The following is an 18,706-nucleotide window of genomic DNA, read 5'->3' as shown; positions in this document are numbered from 1 at the left end:
CATGGCAAATATGTATTAGAAGATTACCTTACCACGTCTGAGGATTATTTGATGTATTCTTGTAATTTCTGGTTTTCTTGGTCATCTAGAAAAAAGACTTTGCAGTGGATGACAGCAAAAGGTTTAAAGACCCCTTTATCTTCTCATACAAAAGCATCTTCTATGTAATAAATGTCTTTCATAGTTTTTTTTCCTATATCAATTTTAATAATGCTTTCCACATTGGAAAAAAGAAAAAATTCAACCTCTTGATTTATGTGTCATTCCAGCGTAACAGTTATTTTCTTGATGAAAAATATCAGCAGGAACCAGGAGCACATTGTAAGGTCAAGATAATTTTGAGCCTGCACTGCACAGTATAAATTTCAGGGACGAAAGGAGTCAATAAATAAACAGAAAACACAGAGGAAAGTGGAAAAAGGACACATTTAAGATAAACTTAGCAAGATGACAGGGAAGGGTGGAGGGTTTTTATCTCTAGCTGATCTGCTGGATAGCTTCGAACTAAACATTAAAAGACTTATGAGTTTGTGATGTGTTCTTTGTGCGCTCAGCAGGTCTATGGGATCTGTAAGGTATTAAGATCTTTTAGAATGGCTTACTTCACAACTGGTAGACTTTATTATATATAAATAGAAGACTAAGTTGGATTTATGGTGTTTGATCTAGGGATACAAATTGGCGTGTTCGTTGTGTTTATATAAAAATGTTATTTCATTGAAGCTCTTTTAGATTACTGACATCTGAACAAAAAATATAAACGGCATATTCCTGTACTTTAACTGCGAGCACACAGAATTTCAATACCTTTGCTCTATATTTCAACCAAACTGTTTCTTTGCATTATTTAATAAATTGTAGCCATGCTCTCTGATACCATTATGGAACATCTGACCTACAGGCAACCTGAAATCGTCATGGAAACTTTATCACATCATTGGTGATGTATTCAGGCTGGGATTCAGAACTGTGAGGAAACGATACATAACTCCTGATGTGGTTGCAAATTTTATCAATATTTTACATCAAACTCCCGCTCATATTTTATCTGCATCATGTGATTTTATGGTTGAACATTTTAACAACAAACTACAGTCAGCCATTGATGCTGTAGCTCCACTTAAAACGAAAACGTTGAAAACTAAAGCTACAGCACCGTGGAAGAACGAACCAATCAGAGCCTTGAAACGCGGATGCAGGAGAGCGGAGAGGAAGTGGAGAAAAACGAAGTTAACTGTACATTGCGAAATTTTTAAAGAACAGCAAACGAGGTACAGTCATGCAATAAAAAAAGCCAGAACCCTCTACTTCTCAAACTTAATTTTACAAAACAAAAATGATCCTAGAGTTCTTTTTAAAACAATAGACAGTTTAACTAAAAGAGACTCTCAAAGGTCCTCCATAGGAGCCTCAGATGCTGTATGTGAGAGTTTTGCAGACCACTTCAGGAGTAAAATCAATGCTATTAGATCTACTCTTTTAATTCAAAAAGGTGTTGCTTTTAATGAATCTATAGCATTGTATTTATCAGAGGTAACACTGGAAAGTTTTGTCCTGGTTGATGCTGTGGGACTTGGTCAGGTTTTCTCCCAGTTAAAGCCAACCACCTGCCTTTTAGACCCAATCCCCACATCGTTGTTGAAAGCATTTTATGACTTCTTTGAGTTTGAGCTTTTAAATATAGTAAATAACTCTCTTCAGACAGGTGTCTTCCCTGCTGCCTTTAAAACGGCAGTGGTGAGGCCTCTTCTGAAGAAGAGTAATTTAGATCCAAACAACTATAACAATTATCGTCCAGTATCCAACTTACCATTTTTAAGTAAAATGATTGAAAAAACTGTTTTAATCCAATTTAATGAGTTTTTAAATAGAAATAACATATTTGAAAAATATCAATCTGGTTTTAGGACGAACCACAGCACAGAGACGGCCCTTGTTAAAATAGTAAATGATATTAGATGTAACCTGGATTGTCAGAAACTCTCAGTTCTGGTACTACTGGATCTCAGTGCTGCTTTCGACACTGTAGATCACAGTATTTTACTCAACAGACTGAGAGGTTTGGGCATCTCTGGTACTGTACTAAAGTGGTTTTATTCCTATCTCACAGATCGAAGTTTTTACGTAAGTATGGATACTTGCTCCTCAAGGGTCTTCGACATCAACTGTGGGGTCCCCCAAGGTTCAATTTTAGGCCCACTACTTTTTAATCTATATATGTTGCCACTGGGGGACGTCATCAGGAGGCATGGCGTTTGTTTCCACAGCTATGCTGATGACACTCAACTCTACATCGCTGTGTCTCCTGATGATGAAGAGTCGGTCAACACACTCTTAAAATGCATTTTAGACATTGAGTCATGGATGGCGGAGAACTTTCTACAGCTAAACCAGGACAAAACAGAGGTTTTAGTGATCGGTTCTGAAGACAAGAGAGAGATAGTTTTATCTAAACTAAAGAATTACAAAACTTCTCAGTGTGTGAGAAACCTGGGTGTCATTTTTGACTCTGAGTTGAATTTTATCCCACAAATTAAAAACATCACAAAAACAGGATTTTATCATCTAAAAAATATATCCAGAGTCCGCCCATTTCTCTCTCTTTCCAGTACAGAGGTGCTAATGCATGCTTTTATTACCAGCAGATTGGATTATTGTAATGTCCTGCTCTCTGGTCTTCCCAGAACAAGAATAGCAAATCTTCAACTGCTGCAAAATTCAGCAGCACGCGTTCTGACGAGGACCAGGGGGCGGGAACACATTACACCGATTTTAAGATCGCTGCATTGGCTCCCTGTGCAATTCAGGATTGATTTTAAAGTTCTTTTATTGGTTTACAAATGTTTTTATGGTCTTGGGCCTTCATATTTATCTGACATGATTTTAAAGTATGAGCCCTCGCGGACCCTGAGGTCCTCTGATACAGGCCTTTTGGTTATCCCAAAAGTTAGAACAAAAACGTACGGCGAGGCCTCATTCAGTTTTTAGGGACCTCGCCTGTGGAACAGCCTCCCAGAGAGCCTCAGGGCTGGAGAGACAGTTCATGTTTTTAAAGGAAGGCTTAAGACCTACCTTTTTAATTTAGCTTTTAGTTGAATTTTAGGATTTTTTATTTTTTTTTATTTTATTTATTTATTTTATTATTATTATTATTATTATTATTTTTTAATTTATTATTATTATTATTTTTAAATATTTTAATTAATTTATTTTTCTTTTAACTAGTTTTATATGTGTATGTAAATACATTTATTTATTTATTCTATTAATTTTTAAGACGCTCTTACTATTTCATATGCCTATTAAGGTTTATGTAATTATTTGTTCTTTGTCCATGTTTTATATATATTTTAATTTTATTCCTTTTACATTTTATTACACTCCAGTGTTTCCCTCTGAGGGATCCTCCACATCAGTGACTGACCCTTCTCAGTGAGCGGGGTCGCTGCAGTGGGATCTCCTGGGTCTGACTCTTTTGATCGGATCTGGGGGGTTCTGTGGTGGTGTACTCCGTGAACTTGGGGTGGGGGGTCGCTGGTGTGGACATGTCCCCAAACTATCGTTTTCCCACCTCAGGACAAAGCCAGGTCTCTACATTCTATCATTCTATCACTTTTTTATTTATTTATTTATTTGTTTATTGATGTGTGTGTGTGTGGGTGTGTGTGTGTGTGTTTTTTTGCGGGGGGGGGGGGGGGGGGGGTTGTCGCACGGTTTGTCTGTCATCTTGTTTTTAAATTTTATTGTATTTTATGCACAGCACTTTGAGTGACATCTGTTGTCGAAAAAGTGCTATATAAATAAAGGTTGATTTGATTTGATTTGATTTGATGAAGTGGAGATGGCAATAGAGCTTTTCTGTTATTTGGATTTATTTATGTGTTTATACTTATTCTATTAAGACCACATATTGTCAACATGCTTGAACATAAAACAAAACATTTCAACCCCCTTAATGTTCTACTTTTTCAAGTTAGTTTCTACATATATAATATTCAATTAAGATTAAAACTACTTTTCTGAATATTTTTTTATTCAAATTGTTGTGAATCAGGAGCAGACAAAAAAAGCCTTTGGAGGTGTGACGTAAAAGCCACAATGGCAGGCCACAAGCTCCATGTGCAACTCCATTCTGATGCATCCGCTTGTAGACAAATAGGTCCACGTACGTCTATGTTTTCCTCAACATTTGCCTCAGAACTGTGCTGCTGGATAGCTCTGATATTGCTCGCCAAGCTAGTGGGAGTTTGTGTAAACAAATAAACAAAGGGATGATGGGAAGTGGGGCTAGGTTTACTCCTCGCCAACAGTCTTGCCCACAATTTGGAGGCACATTTTTGACAAACTCCTGCTGCTCTGCAGGATACTTTATCCTAGAAAACGACACAAGTTGTTTTTTTTGGCTAAAAATGGCACAATCATAATAAAATATCTCAAAGCTTTTACAATAGATCAAAAGGTGATCAGAGTGGGACTTTGACCCATAAATTAGCCCTGACAGAGAAATATCTACTTAAGAGATGATGAAAGTGAACAGTACAACCTGTGTCTGATTTTTGTGTTTATCATTTCTGACTTACACTTAACTTACACAACTAGAAGAAGCCTGAATATCAAAACAAAATAAGGCTTGACTGTGGTATTAATAAACATATTGCTGGGAAGAAATGAAAGACTGATTGTGGTTTTGTTTTCATCACCTCCATCTGCCCATCCGTCAGGCTCACTAGAAATTATTCTAAAAGAGAGAATATAAACACTTAATATATTAAAATATCAAAACTTCCCACATCACACAGATGTCTCTGAAATCACCTGTTCATAATACTACACATCCCAGGTTTAATTGGATTAAAATCCTGTCCGTTTTCCCACTGTTTTGAATATTTAAAAACTAAATAAAGAGCTGGGTAGAAAAATTTAAATGATACAAATTCAACAGTAAATATACCCACTAATCTGACACGTCACCCTCAACTTTTATCTCTAACAGAAAAAGGAGAAATAGTATAAATAAATGTCAAAATGCAGTGTTTTTTCCATTTATATAAGTTGTCCTCCAGAAAAACTCAAGAAACTTGAAAAATGAAAAATGTTTTTTTAGCTAATTTAAAGAAAAACAGCTCATTGGTGGAAAAACTAAAAGAGCAACATGTACATATATTTTTATGTTACTTAAATTGTTTCAAAATCGTTTTGACCTTTTCATAAAAAAATTCAGCAGCAATAATATTTGTTTGTACATTTAGTATTTTGAGACTTTAAAAAAAATTGTCATTTACTGTTCCTGCTATCGAAAAGGTGCGACTTTCTTTCATGTCAGTGTTGAAGTTGGTTTACAGCTTTTTTTAAGCTTAGGCTGCGAGATATAGGTTTAGTTTTTCAGACAAGAACACCATTTTTCCACCACATAGGCATTCAAGTTAAACATGGTTCTCTAGAGATTTATTAATCCGTTGTTTCCATTTCGGGGTCATGGGGCTGCTGGAGTCTATCCCGGTCACCTGTGGGCGGAGACAAAGGACACCCTGGACGGGTCGCCAGTCTGCCGCAGAGCCACAATCACACACCCATGTGCAATTTAAGGTAACCAATTAACATATGAAGCATGTTTTTGGACGATGGGAAGAAGCCAGAGTCTCCGGAGAAAACAAACGAATACTCGGGGAGAACATGCAAACTCCACACAGAAAGGTCCCCCATTGATGTTCTATTTCAGGTCCCAAGGCCAGGACTTGAACCAGGGGCCTTCTTTCTGTGAGGCAAGAGCGCTAACCACTGTACCACTGTACCACGGTGCACCTCTAGAGATTTGAAATAAAAAAACCACAGTAACTTCGTTCTTAAATATAGTGGTCCATGTAACATGACAAAACTGTCAATACAGATTTTTCATGCGAGGAATGATCCCCACTTAATACTTTTGAGGTAGGCATTTTCAAAGACTCCATTCTTCTGGTTGATCAGAGGATTTGGGAGATACTTTTAAGTGCTTTTCCGTGTTTAGTTGATACATACCCTCCAGAACATAGACAAGCTATTATCTGCTGCCATGGTCTCCCTTGATTTTTCTGTATGTTTCCTTTATCAAGGTGACACTAATCCACTTGTCTGTGAGTTCACATGCAATACTTTTACCTTAAAGGGAAAGGTTTTATAAACGCTTAATCACATCCTCCCTCCTAAGATCTGCATGCCCAAGGACTGTCTGGATGAGCAGTAAATGAGGTCATCATTAGTGTCTGACAAGTTAAAGACCATTAGTCTAGAGTATTTCATTAATAAAATAAAGTATTTATGAAAAAAAGGAAAATATTCAAGTGATACAGCTTCTTCCCACAGTGGGCTGTTTTTTCCGCATTTGCTTCTGCTCTTTGGTCCAATGAGTAGTAGATGTGCATTTAGACTAGTAAAACACACTAGGGGTTCTATTAAGTGTAAATTAATAACCTTGTTTTAGTGCTTGTTAAATATAATTGTGGCAAGCATTTGTTTTTGCCAAAAAACTGTAATTCTGACAAAACAGTTCTGAGTAAAAGCACCAAAAGATGTCCATAAGCATGACAGATGGCCTTTTGTTTCCATCAGTTGAATGGCACTGTGACAAACAATGAACTATTTTTAGGTGAAACCTTTCTCATTTCGACTGATAGACTGCCTAAAATCAAATTAAACCAAAAAATTTGAATGCATAATTTGCTGATCTGTGAATACTTTACCAAACTCATTTAATGGGAGCAGGCAGGACGTCGCAAAACAAGGAGTTGGGGCTCACCCAAAGCGTCAAAATGTGACAGAGAGGGTTTCCTGCCAGTGTGTCCGTATATTTTGAGATGGGAGTGAAAATGTGTTGACCAAACTGTAATTGAAATGCATCAAATTAGCACCTGATGCAGACAAAGAGAAATATTTTGGATCACTGTTCACTATTTTTCTTTCAATGATGTCAGCTTCAAGTTGGTTTAAAGATGTAAACATCACGATTTCTATCATTTTATTTGAACTTGCCTAACGTTCCACAGTTTACATGCTTTACTTTTAGAATTACACATCCTTCATTAGACTCATTTTCACACATTTTATGTCAACATGGTTCTTATGCTTAAAATTCTGCTTAATTTTAAAAGATTACCATCAATGTGCTTTTTAAGCAAACCCATTTTTGTCTATTTCTAAATTTGAATAATTATGTACTCTAATTTAAACTGAAGTGGAAAACAATATTATTAGCTATTGAGCTTGATACCATCTTCTTACTGAGCCAAAAAAGGATTTTTTCAAAAAGTAGATATGAAAAAAAAACCTTAAAGTTAAATAAATACAGTAAATACATCAATATTTGATGTATAACCACTTTTTTGTCAAAACAAAAGACACTACAGATTTATTTTCAAATGACTAGAGGAGCTTTTATTTTGGTGGAGAATAATCAAATTACTTTATTTTAGATTTGACTGACCGTAAAAGTCCACTCTGGAAATGTAAACGCACAAAGATGCAACTCAATTATCTATAATTCTGTATAAGATTTCAGATAATGCTAAATACTTTTTTTTTTTAAATAGGCACAGCTTCTTCATCTACTGCTGGAGCTGATTTTAATTACAGATGGAATATTCAAGCATTGCAAAACATGTCAACTCATTAGATTGGACAACATTCAACCTTTTTGGTTTTGAGGAGCTCACGCCTGCTGTATCGTCCATTTTCTCTTTTTCGCTGAAAAAAAAATGGAAGTGATTGTGATCCCCTGAATTATGGATTGGCATGTTCTTTGAAAGATGCTTTTAAGCAGGCTTGTAACAAAAGGTAATTTTGGTTAATGCTGTATTTCTGTTAGACATCTTTCCCTTCTTTGATTCTTCTCTGCCTTCAAAAAGCATTTTACCCAGAAAACTGTCGCTCACTGGATGCTTTTTTGCCATTTTGGATGATTTTCAGTAAAACTGGTGTATAGTCTAGTGTGAATCTTACAATCGATCATCAGATTTTGAAGTTCATAGATCAGCTTGCCAGAAGCATTTTGAAAGTTGCATTACCAGTTGCATTTCTTCATCTATTCTGACAATTTATTTTGACTTTAGCAGACCTTCAGACTATATTTTGATGCATAAATGTGTTTAGTTTCAAGTAATATATAATGTCTTGTAAAGATAATGGTGGTAATGACAGATGGTGGTAATGACAGATAAACTTCTCTCTGGCTCTCTGGGAACCAGAGACTCCAAAATCCAGGAGAGGTTGGAGTGTAAACATATATTGACCAAGGTAGATGGATCAGTTCCTAATTGGTGATTCTGAACAACAAAGAAACACAGACATGATACTGTCAGAATGAGGACTGAGGAAGAAATCCAGGTAGATCTTAAAGACTTATCATAGAGCCTGATCATGGACAGAAACTTGACTGGCATTGTGGGCTTGGACTGAAGCATTGAACTCTGTCGATAACACAGATTTCATGCTAAAGGAAGGACAGAAACGTAGTTTGCTGTGAAGAATTCATTTTTATTTTTATTTTGGAAGAGTGTTTAGATCCATTTTGACAGCTATGGCTTGTTTTTGTTAGCTGTAACCCTTTAACATCGGAGCTTTAGCTCCAGTATTGACATTCTTTCAACTACCGTTACTCTTCAACCGTTTACACAATTAATGCAATTCCAGCGGATTCTGAAGTGGAGAAAAGCAGCTTGGCACTGATACGTAACACTTTACAGTAGTGAAGTGCTTATGCTGTCAATGTAAATCAGCTGATATTGATGCAGAGAAAAGCAGTCAGTATATAACAAAAGCTGCTTTTCTCTGCGTCAGAATCCTTTGGAATTCTGTCAATTGCATAAATGGTCAAAGAGTTATGGTAGTCAAAACATCTCCAGTGTGAAAGGGTTAAAGTACCAAACAATACATTTATGTGATCAAACGTTCCCTGTGCACATTTTGTTGCTATTACCCACAAAATAAATAATTGATACATCAGTCATTAATTTAGGGCACAGACCTTCAGTCTGCTCCAAATCTACCCACGTGACTTCCAACTTTGAAAGTAAGTGGCTATTTCATCATTGAAAGAATTGTCAATCTGATTTAGAAAGAAAAAAAAAGAGGAATCTTTCCTGGTCTATTTTAGGTCTCCTCTTTCAACAAAAGAAAATGATTTTCTTTAAAAATAAGTTGACAATGGCGAGTAACAGAAGAAGGACAAATCAACTGAAGACTCCTACCTGCTATTGTACAGTGGATGTTGATGTTGTAACAAAGGATGTTGTGGGTGTAATCGAGATCTTATTCTGGTTCCTGAATGTCCTCCTTGGATGAGAAATTCTCTTGAAAAGCAGTAATGTTTCAGTCTGGTATTCTGAAGTAAATGCATCCCCTCTGGTGCTGCTAAAGATTTACTTTATTATCGTTTGGCCAATCCTAAATTGAAAACATTGACTGACATGTCTTTCAAACCACAAGTCAAAGAATTGTTTTTTCAGCCGCCTATTACCTTAAATATCTGACGTCATTGTTGAACTGACACATTCTCAGCTTTCAGCAAACACCAAGCTTTAGTTGTGATGGTATTCTGTAACATCTCTTTCTTTTTTAATATATTTTTACTCATTTTTTTGCTGCAACTGTGTTTCATAAAGTAGGAGGGCGTTGCAACAGAAGAAATTCATTTGGCACTGTGCTTGTCCATATTTCATTATGCTTTCGAAGCTAATAGCTGATTTGAATTTTTTATTTCTCCAGTGCCCTCAGTACCAGGAGTGCTCATTATAAAGAGGTTAAAGAGGGTTTGGTTAAATAAAGAAATTAAAATGTCAGTGTGTATTTTGTTTTTCTAACCTGAATTTAATTTAATCTTTAACCGGTTGGTACCTCTCTGCAAATATGGTGTGATTAAACTTATGTTTCATTATTTTTCCCAATGTATTAAATAGTTAGCTGCAATACAAACATTTAAAATAAATGTTTCTTTTTTCCTTCTCTATTATAATTTTATTTTTGTAATTTATTTACCAATTGGAACCAAATCTCACTTTTACCATCTTAATGTTTCAGGTCAGCATGAACTGACTTGATCCAGTACATTTCCACTTGTAGCAAATGTGTTATACAGGTTAATATCATGTAATAGGATGTGAGATTTTTTTAAGTTAAAGCATAAACTCCAGGTTAAAATATCTTGCTTCAATAAGAGTCCATTGCAAGTGAGGAAAACACTTGTTCTTGGGTGAGAAAATAGATAAAAGCAGCAGACGTGAGATTGAACTGTTATAGGAAAAGTGAAGACATTACTACAACAGAGAATGTAATCTTGTGAGAAAACACAAACAGATTGAGACATTGACAAAGACACATGAACAAACAGAAAAACTGGAAGTGAGCTAGAGTCATAAAGACAAAGTAAAAAAAAAAAAACAGTAAAACAGGCCTGGACTGGAAAAGAAGGAAAAAAACAGTGAAGAGATGTGAAAGAAGACAGCAGTAAAGGGCAGAAAGTTTGTGTAACCTTTGCCATGTTGTGTGACTGAAACAGCAAAGAGGTGGCCCAATGATTCACCATCTTTTTTTTAACCTTAAATTCACAGAAAGGTCAATGGTTCTTTTTTTTTCACTGCTTCTTCCCCCGTCTTTCTTGGTTGTCTAGTTTACTGTTTCTCCCTGTAAGAATGTGAGGAGTCAACTTCTGTTTGTGCTGTTTTTTTTTCCCTTTATTTTCCAATCTATTAAATCCAGTTCTGCTGCATATTAATTTTGTTTCATTCGGGGCTGGAGCCACCTTAAAACTGACCACACCTTGTGATCAAAAAGTGTCATCTGACAGTAACGAGCACCTGGTGCAACGTGGATTGGTCTGAATAGGTTACTGAGTGGTAACAAGTAATTTTTTTTAACTAATATATATATATATATATATATATATATATATATATATATATATATATATATATATATATATATATATATATATATATATAGTGTATAAGGAAACTACATACATTATGTCCTCCCATTGACTGTCAATGTCAAAGTCACATAAATTTGAAATGTTCAGTGGCTCAACTGATCAAGAAAATCAACAAAAACTGATTTGTTTTTTCTCAGTATAGCTTAAACGTGTAAAAGCCCTTTATTTTTTATATATTTGCTTGTGAAATCTCAAGCAACAGATGAAAATTCTGTTGAATTGTTTGAATTAAAAATGTTTTTGCTTGTTCTTATTACAACTAAAACCTTTTTTAGTGTGAATGAAAATGACCTGTTTTTTCCTTATTTGCATTTACACTCCAACTAAAATATTTAGTGAATTGGTGAATATTTATTTATTATTTGGCATACATATACTATACATACTTGCTAATTTGTGCAAATGTTTCCTTAATGCAGTTTTTAACTGGACTGCTTCTAAGAAATTGCATTTGAATTGGATTTTTATCAATAATGGAATTAAGAAGAAAATAAATTGTCCTAAGTTAAAGTCTGAAGTTTAAATTCTTAACATGTACATGTCCCCATGTACACTCCTTATGTACATATGTTTGGGAACACAAAACAGTACACTTAATGTGTCCACCTAAAAAAAAAAGAAAAGTCAAATGGTCTTTATAATAATTATTGGACACATGGAAGAAAAATAAAAGCAATCAACAAAATATCAGCTTTTTTTAACATTTCTGCAAAGGAAACACCATAGTTGTCATTCACTTTAAAACGTATAACCACCATCACATCTGCACTTACCTTGTCCTGTTGTCGAAGTAAAAATCATGGACGTCTACAATTTATCTGAGGATATAATTTGTTTTTTAACGGATTGACCATTTTTCCTGATTAAACCATGCTGGGTTTCTGAACCAAGTCCATCCCATCAGTAGAGGCTCCTGAAAGTTAAACCCGCCTGCTCACTGCCCCACTGCCTCAGTGGCCAGAATGTCAGGTCATTGGTAAGCTGTGTCGTTTGTAGTAATGGCTTGTGTGTGGGCAGTGTGTTGAGTGGGGTCCATTAGTGAAACCAGCTTAAAGGCCTGTTCACACCGGGACGAATTTCGCCGGCGATTTTCGCCGACGTTTAACGCCTCGTGACTAAACAAAGGGCCCCAATGAGAGTGTGCACACCGACGCGAAAAAACGCCAGGCGTTAAAGCGTCAAAAAAAAAAAACGCCTCGGGTTCGTTTTTTTTTTTCGACGCGTCGCGTCGAAATCTACTCGACCAATGAGAACGGCGCTTTTGCTCACGTGTCTGGAGCTTCTGAAGTTACAGTAAAACACAACTTGGGGGCGCTCAAACACAAAACTGCCTTGCTGAGCACACATACCAGCGAAGAAGATAGTCGCCAAGTAGCGTCTACACAGCCGCGAAGCAATAATGACGGACATTCTAAAACATCCCCGAACCAAGCACCAGTTGGAGCTACTGGTGCTTGAAATATTCATGTTTTCTTTGTTTGATTCTGACAAGCGTGTAAAAACTTGCTCTCTTCTTCTGAGTGAAAAGCGACTTTAAGAAGCGTAAAGTTGCGCAGCGCCACCTTGTGTACAGGAGTATTTCTGTTTTACATTAAGCGCCATCTAATGTCAGGGAATGAAATTGCATGTTCACTCCACTCATCGTCAGCGAAAATCGCCTGGGTGTGAACACAAAAAACGTGGCGAAAAACGCTGGCGAATAACGCCTGGCGAATATTCGTCCCGGTGTGTACGGGCCTTAAGAGGCGGCGTATTAATGACCAGGGAGATGTACCCATCCTGCTGTATACTTTCTCAGAGAAGAGAGAAAAACTGTGATTTACAGGAAACCAACCTTTTTACCACCTTATTTATTTAAACCATCCTATGTTTAATAAGTAAATACTTTCTGGATTGATACATGATTTACAACCTTGGTTCAGAGTACTCAAATGAAAAGACAATGTGAAGAATAAAAAAGTAAAAAAGAAAGATACATTTTTGTTGGGTGAAATGAAAAAGAGAGAAGAAATAGTATAAAAGAATAAGAGAGAATGAGAAAGGATGTGGGGATATAGGAGTGACTTTTGATGTATTTGCCTCCTGTTCAAAGCAGAATATTGAAAATGTGCCTTGCTCCACTCCTTAAAGTCTTGACTCATTTTCCTTGCTCCTTTTTCAGTTTCCATCCATCATTCACTCCCTCGCCTCCTCATTCTTCCATACTGTTCGTCTCACTCTCACACTTTGAAGTCTGAGCATGTGTGTTAAAAGGCTTATGTTTATGAATATACTCAAAGTGTCCAAGTTGAACATGCATTGATACGTCTGTTCATGTATGCAAATAAGGGCTGCTGAAGTTAACACCATAAAGATCCTACTGGGAGGAAAAGAGGGGATGCTGGAGTGAAAGAGGTAGTTCTCACAGCCCATCTTCACTTCCAGCTGCTGCTTTAAACAGGAAAAATACAATATACTCCCAAATCGGGAAATAGAAATTCCTTTTTTTGTTCCTTAAACTGCAGGAAAACCAACCACATGCCTAACACAAAAGTTTTAGTAAGAAAACTACAAAATGCATTTAACAAAAAAACAAATGCGGAGAAAGTTTCAGCTTTCAGCTCTGGTAAAGGGAATGTAATGTAATGTAATGTAATGTAACAAGACTGGTGGAGCCCAGTATAAAGATTTACCTTTTTCCCCCATGTATTGTTCTTAGTCTGGGTAATATGTTCGCTAAATAATCCTATCCTTAGACATATTAAAATTATGAATTTATTCGATTTCTAAAAGCAATACAAGTTTTTTCTTCTTCCCAGGCCTTACTTGATTTCATTTCCATTTCTATTGGGATGTAACAATTAATCAACTTAATCGATTAATCCATTTACGATCCAACAAAATCGATCTGAGGCAATTTGTAAATTGAATCAAACTATACCAATATAAAAAAGTTGCAAAATTAAATAAGTCAATAATAATCTGTATTGGAAAACACCATTTGGAAAGACGTACGGTAGATTTATTTTACTATAATATAAAAATGATCAACCGCATCACAGCAGACAACACGCACGTGATGGCAGCAAAAAATGAATGAATCATGAATCAGATCAGGAACCAGAAATTATTGTATCAATTGAATTGTTTTTAAAATAAATGATCACACCCCCAATTTCCATGCATTTTCACTGTCTACTTTAGGAAGTGAAGCATCTTCCATTAGAGCACTTTCAGATGTTCTATAATTTACCTCACTCCCAGTTACCCCCAATGCCGAATTCCTAGAGAAGAAGCACAGCAGATGACGTCGTTTAATTCTGTTTTCTCTTGTCTCAACATGACTCACTCCCACTTGACGTTTTAATTTGTGCAAAAATGTAAGATGTTGTAAAAGTGAAACAAATTTGGGTGGAATTCGATTTTTACCTATCAAATATAAGGAGTTCTTCAATGAATTAATGCTAAACATTTTTATTGTGTTTTTGGGGATAATCCTAACTCTAAAGATGAGAGTGCAGCACAGAAATGTATTCGAGGTGGCATGTGCGCACTGCTTGCACGCCTGCCTGCATTCATGAAAGACACTGTTAAATCCCCATGCAAGGTAGATGACCTATAGCCAGACACTGCTGTGTTTGCTTGAGCCTCACAGCTGGGACCCCAGCTGATTCCCTTCATTCATGTGTAGAATCAAACAAACACTGAAACAGCACTTTTACATGAGGCATGCAGCTTAAAGAAGAAAGAATGTCGAAGACGTGAACAAAGAAGCTTGTAAAAAATATGGAGAAAAGAAGCCTACTGCAGATGAAAAGCAAAAAAAAATTAGGGTAGAAAGGCGAATATGAGGTGGAAAATAAAAAGTGCAGCTCTGACTTTCAATTTCACGCAGCTGGGATAAAAAAAAAGTGTGAATAGAAGACAAGAGAAAGGGACCTGAAGCTTCTGTGTGGGCAGAAACATCCTCTGCCTCTTGTCTGGAAACTGACCTGCAGAATACATCCAAACTGGATATCATCACTACCTCAATTTCATTTTATGCATTTAGCTTCCTTTTCTTATTTTCTTTCCCTCCATCCATTTTCTCTGTCAACTAATTTCTATTTTTCTCCCAGTACATTTTAGTGCTGCTTTCTGACTCAAAACTACTCTTCACTTTGCTGTAATCAATCGTCACTTTTTGTGTCTTGCTAAAGTTTTTCCACAAAAAGGTCAAACTCTTCCTTTGACCTGTACATTAATTTTTACATCGACATCCACACATTGTGTATGTGTGTGTTTGTACTCTAAAATATACTGTCTTTCTCACCGCCTTATGTGCCAGCCCTGCAGCTGACATTTAATCTGTGATGTCTCTTGTTGTCTTTGGACAAAACCTTTGGAAGTCTAGAGTCGGATTTTACAACCAACCGTTATTTTGACAGTTTACTTTAGCCAGAAATACAACAAAAAAACAAAAAAAAAATACAATGATATTTTATTTTGATGAAAGTAGCACCTAACTTTAACCGTTAAAGTAGTCCCCCTAATTTAAACCATTAATAAAAGCATGAAATTTCAATGACTTTTTCTAAAGCCATTGTTTTGGGAAAATTGGTGAAATTACAGCTGGGATTATAGAACAGGAGGAAAATAAATAAACCCTCTGAGACACAAAGTAAAAATGAATATTATCATCACAGTCTGACAGAGGCTGATATCAAACGGATGGTTTATTTGATGCCAGCTTTGGAGTTTTGCTCAGTTCCCTTTGTTTATTTTCCTATGACGTTCTCTCCCTGGATAACTCTGAATTTGTGAATTAACAAAGAGTTTTAGGTGCCAAAATATTTCCCCAAATGGTTGGAACAGTTCTAAATTGTTTTCTGAACTTTAACTTCCTAACAGTAAATTTCAAATTGCTTTTCCATTTTTTTTTTAAATATAATTGTCCTTTTCTTTGATGTTTTTCTATTATACTTGTGTGGTGGTCACACCCATTGCCCTTATGCTAACGTGACCTCAATAACTCTCTGCTCAGCTCCATTCTGATGCATCCACTTCTAGACAAACAGATCCATGTACGGGTGGACAGCGCTGATATTGATCGCCATTTTTGTTTCACCGGATATGTTGGCTTTGGTGTCTATATCAGACATTTAATTTTGATTTAAAAATAGCAAACATCATCCCTACAGTCACTCTTCAAAAGCTACTGACAATTAACTTAAAATCTAACTAATCAAATTACCCTATTTCAGCACAACTTTAAATAATGCAGGAAATAATCTGATAATGTGACATTAAATTAATCCCCAGCACAATCGCCACAAAATAAATCTTGTTTCCCTCTTTTTCCTGGGCTAATTGTTCCATCATTCCGGGCTAAAGACACTCTATTAAAGAAGCATGGCTTTTCGACACTGCATCTAGCACCGCACCGGCACAAAAGAATTGAACAAGCATTGACCGTCAGAGCTGCTTAACGTCACACAGCTCCTGTCACAACTACACTCACAATGAAACCTGTTTACCAACCAAGCCCCCTGCAATTACCATCTCCCCACTAGTGGCCAAGCTAATCCCAGAGGAGAACTAACTCTATCTAAAGAAGGGGGAGTGGGTTTAATGAGAGTGGGAGAGAGAGCCATATTAAGAGGCTGAGGCAGGGTGAAGGGCTAAGTGATGAATCTCAAAGGGACAAGAATGGAGCAAGTTTGTGTGTAAGTGCGTATATACATTTGTTAGGGTTGAAAAGGAAGTTGTTGTCCTGCATTAAACCATAAAGAAAGATGAGTTTGACAATGAAAGAAAGTAACGAGTTACAAGGACCTTGAAAAACCAGCTTTTTTTTTTATTATTCTATAAATCCACCATTAACACGATTGAATCAATGAAGGGGGGGATTATTTACTTAATAATCAGAGGATGGGGATTTTAGTGCACAAGGACTCAAATAAAAGCACATGGTTGTATTGATGTGTTGAGTGTATGGTCGCATGTGAATCAAGCTCTGAAGACCTGACTCCTGACTCACAGGGACAGTGGGGCAGTGAAACAAGCAGCAGCATAGGACCCCTACAACGCAAAACTGTTCTCAACTGTAGAATAGTGCACAATGTGGGCAGAGTATGATTTCTTGAGACAAAAACTGGTAAAGTTTAAAAACAACCTTCACATTTTTGCAAAAATTAAAACTGCTAATTATATTTAATGACAAGGTTGTCCACCCCATCCTGTCTGTATGCAAAATACAATTTGCCTTCAGTAAATTCTGGAATTCTCAAAGTGTCAAATGATGACACTGCTAGGTTAAAAACTCCTCAGTCTGGAGTGCCTCTCTGGTAAATTGCTGGTTCTGGTCCAAGACAAAAGTGCCTTTTAATATAATCTTGTTGTTGTTTCACAATAAAAGAACGACAGCTCTAGAGAACCAGACAAAAGAAGGTCAAGAAGGCTTATAATGTCAGGTTAATGTCTCTTTAAAATGTGATTTTACAAGCATTTTTTTTTTGTATGAAGTGCCTTACATGACTTTAAGAAAGCACTAAGGATATTTGACTTAACTTAATTAGTGCTTTTTAAATAAATGATGAAATTGATTAGTTGAGAACAGGTGAGTTAGGGAGCCTGTGCTGCCTGGACTAACTATTATGAAATCTGAGTATTTTCCACAGGCTTCACTTTCCAAAGAGTATCTGTCAGAAGGTTCTTTTTCTTTCTTTTACCCTCAAATATTAAAAGTTGTTGTATTAACACACAAACAACTACAACTGAACTGATCCTTTTGAAAGTGTTAAATTGTCCTTCAGTATTTTCATGATATAACTCCATATGATCCTAATCCTGACCCCATCAAGCTTTTAATCCTTTTCACCATGATATATCAGATACTCTTGGAAGCCATTCCCACCTGAAATATCCTCATCAATCCAATCGGTCTTTCATCTTTTAATCTTTCTGACCATTTTTGCTCTGTCCAACAGTGGGAATGGCTGCAGTGAATGTCAGCTGTGGTTTCTAAGTGGAAGGAGCATTTTCTGTTCCTTGGCCTCCCAGCCCACTTACACTGCACATCTACGCGGATGGACTTGATGGCAGCCACCCCCACCCCGTTGTCGGCTTTGCAGTAGTAGCGGCCCCCTTGCACTCTCTGGATGCCCTCGATGCGCAGTGTCTCATTGTAGATGGATGTTTCCTGGAACTTGTCTGAAGCACTTCCAGCTGTCTTTGTCCACCTTACCTAAACAGGACAAAGGAAGAGAAGAGAGAAGTCAAAAACATTTTTAAGAAAATGAATTGAATAATATTACACCTAAGTGTTTTCTTTTTCCTCAGATGGCATGCGTCTATGGTTTAGGGATGCTGTGCTTTTTTGTGTCTCTTTCTAAAAACAGACATAAAGGATTTGGAAGAGGTACCCTGCCATTGTTGCAAAATGCATACAACTTCAAAGTTTGAGTGTCTTTCTGCTGGAGATCTCTTTTCTTAAAAAAAAAAAAAAAAAAAAAAAAAAAAACGTGCAGCTTAAATAGCGAGTGCTCCATATACAAAAAAAATGTATCCTGTAAAAGGAACAAAGTCAATACATTAACTCAAAACGCAAAAAAAAAAATTTAGGAACAGTCAATGAGAACAAAGCACCAAAACGTGTTCATCTTTAAACAATCACTTCCAAAATATAAAAGAAAAGAAAAAATATTTTGCAATTAAAATTATTCTGCTGACTTTAGAAATATAACACGACACACGCTTTTATTGCTTTATCTAAAATGTTGGAAATAA

General features: G+C 36.3%; 1 protein-coding gene and 1 long non-coding RNA gene across 4 annotated transcripts in view; both read right to left on the bottom strand.

Moving 5' to 3' along the window:
• Nucleotides 1–18,706, bottom strand: part of mdga1 (MAM domain containing glycosylphosphatidylinositol anchor 1) — a 204,292-nt gene that overhangs the window by 91,574 nt on the left and 94,012 nt on the right. For all 3 annotated transcript variants that reach the window (XM_078945266.1, XM_023953566.2, XM_023953565.2), the window contains one exon: nucleotides 17,990–18,164. In XM_078945266.1, the coding sequence (XP_078801392.1) occupies nucleotides 17,990–18,164 (175 nt within the window). The remainder of the gene's footprint in view (nucleotides 1–17,989; nucleotides 18,165–18,706) is intronic.
• Nucleotides 11,867–16,088, bottom strand: LOC144991207 (uncharacterized). The gene is made up of 2 exons (XR_013655169.1): nucleotides 12,698–16,088; nucleotides 11,867–12,008 (listed from the first exon to the last, which is right to left on the bottom strand). It is a non-coding gene; the product is annotated as an uncharacterized LOC144991207 (long non-coding RNA).

This window comes from Oryzias latipes, chromosome 3 (genome assembly GCF_053564925.1).
Source record: "Oryzias latipes strain Hd-rR chromosome 3, Olatipes_Hd-rR_3.1".
Taxonomy (NCBI): domain Eukaryota; kingdom Metazoa; phylum Chordata; class Actinopteri; order Beloniformes; family Adrianichthyidae; genus Oryzias; species Oryzias latipes.
Note: the sequence above shows the minus strand (reverse complement) of the source record. Positions and strands in the feature narration are given on the sequence as shown.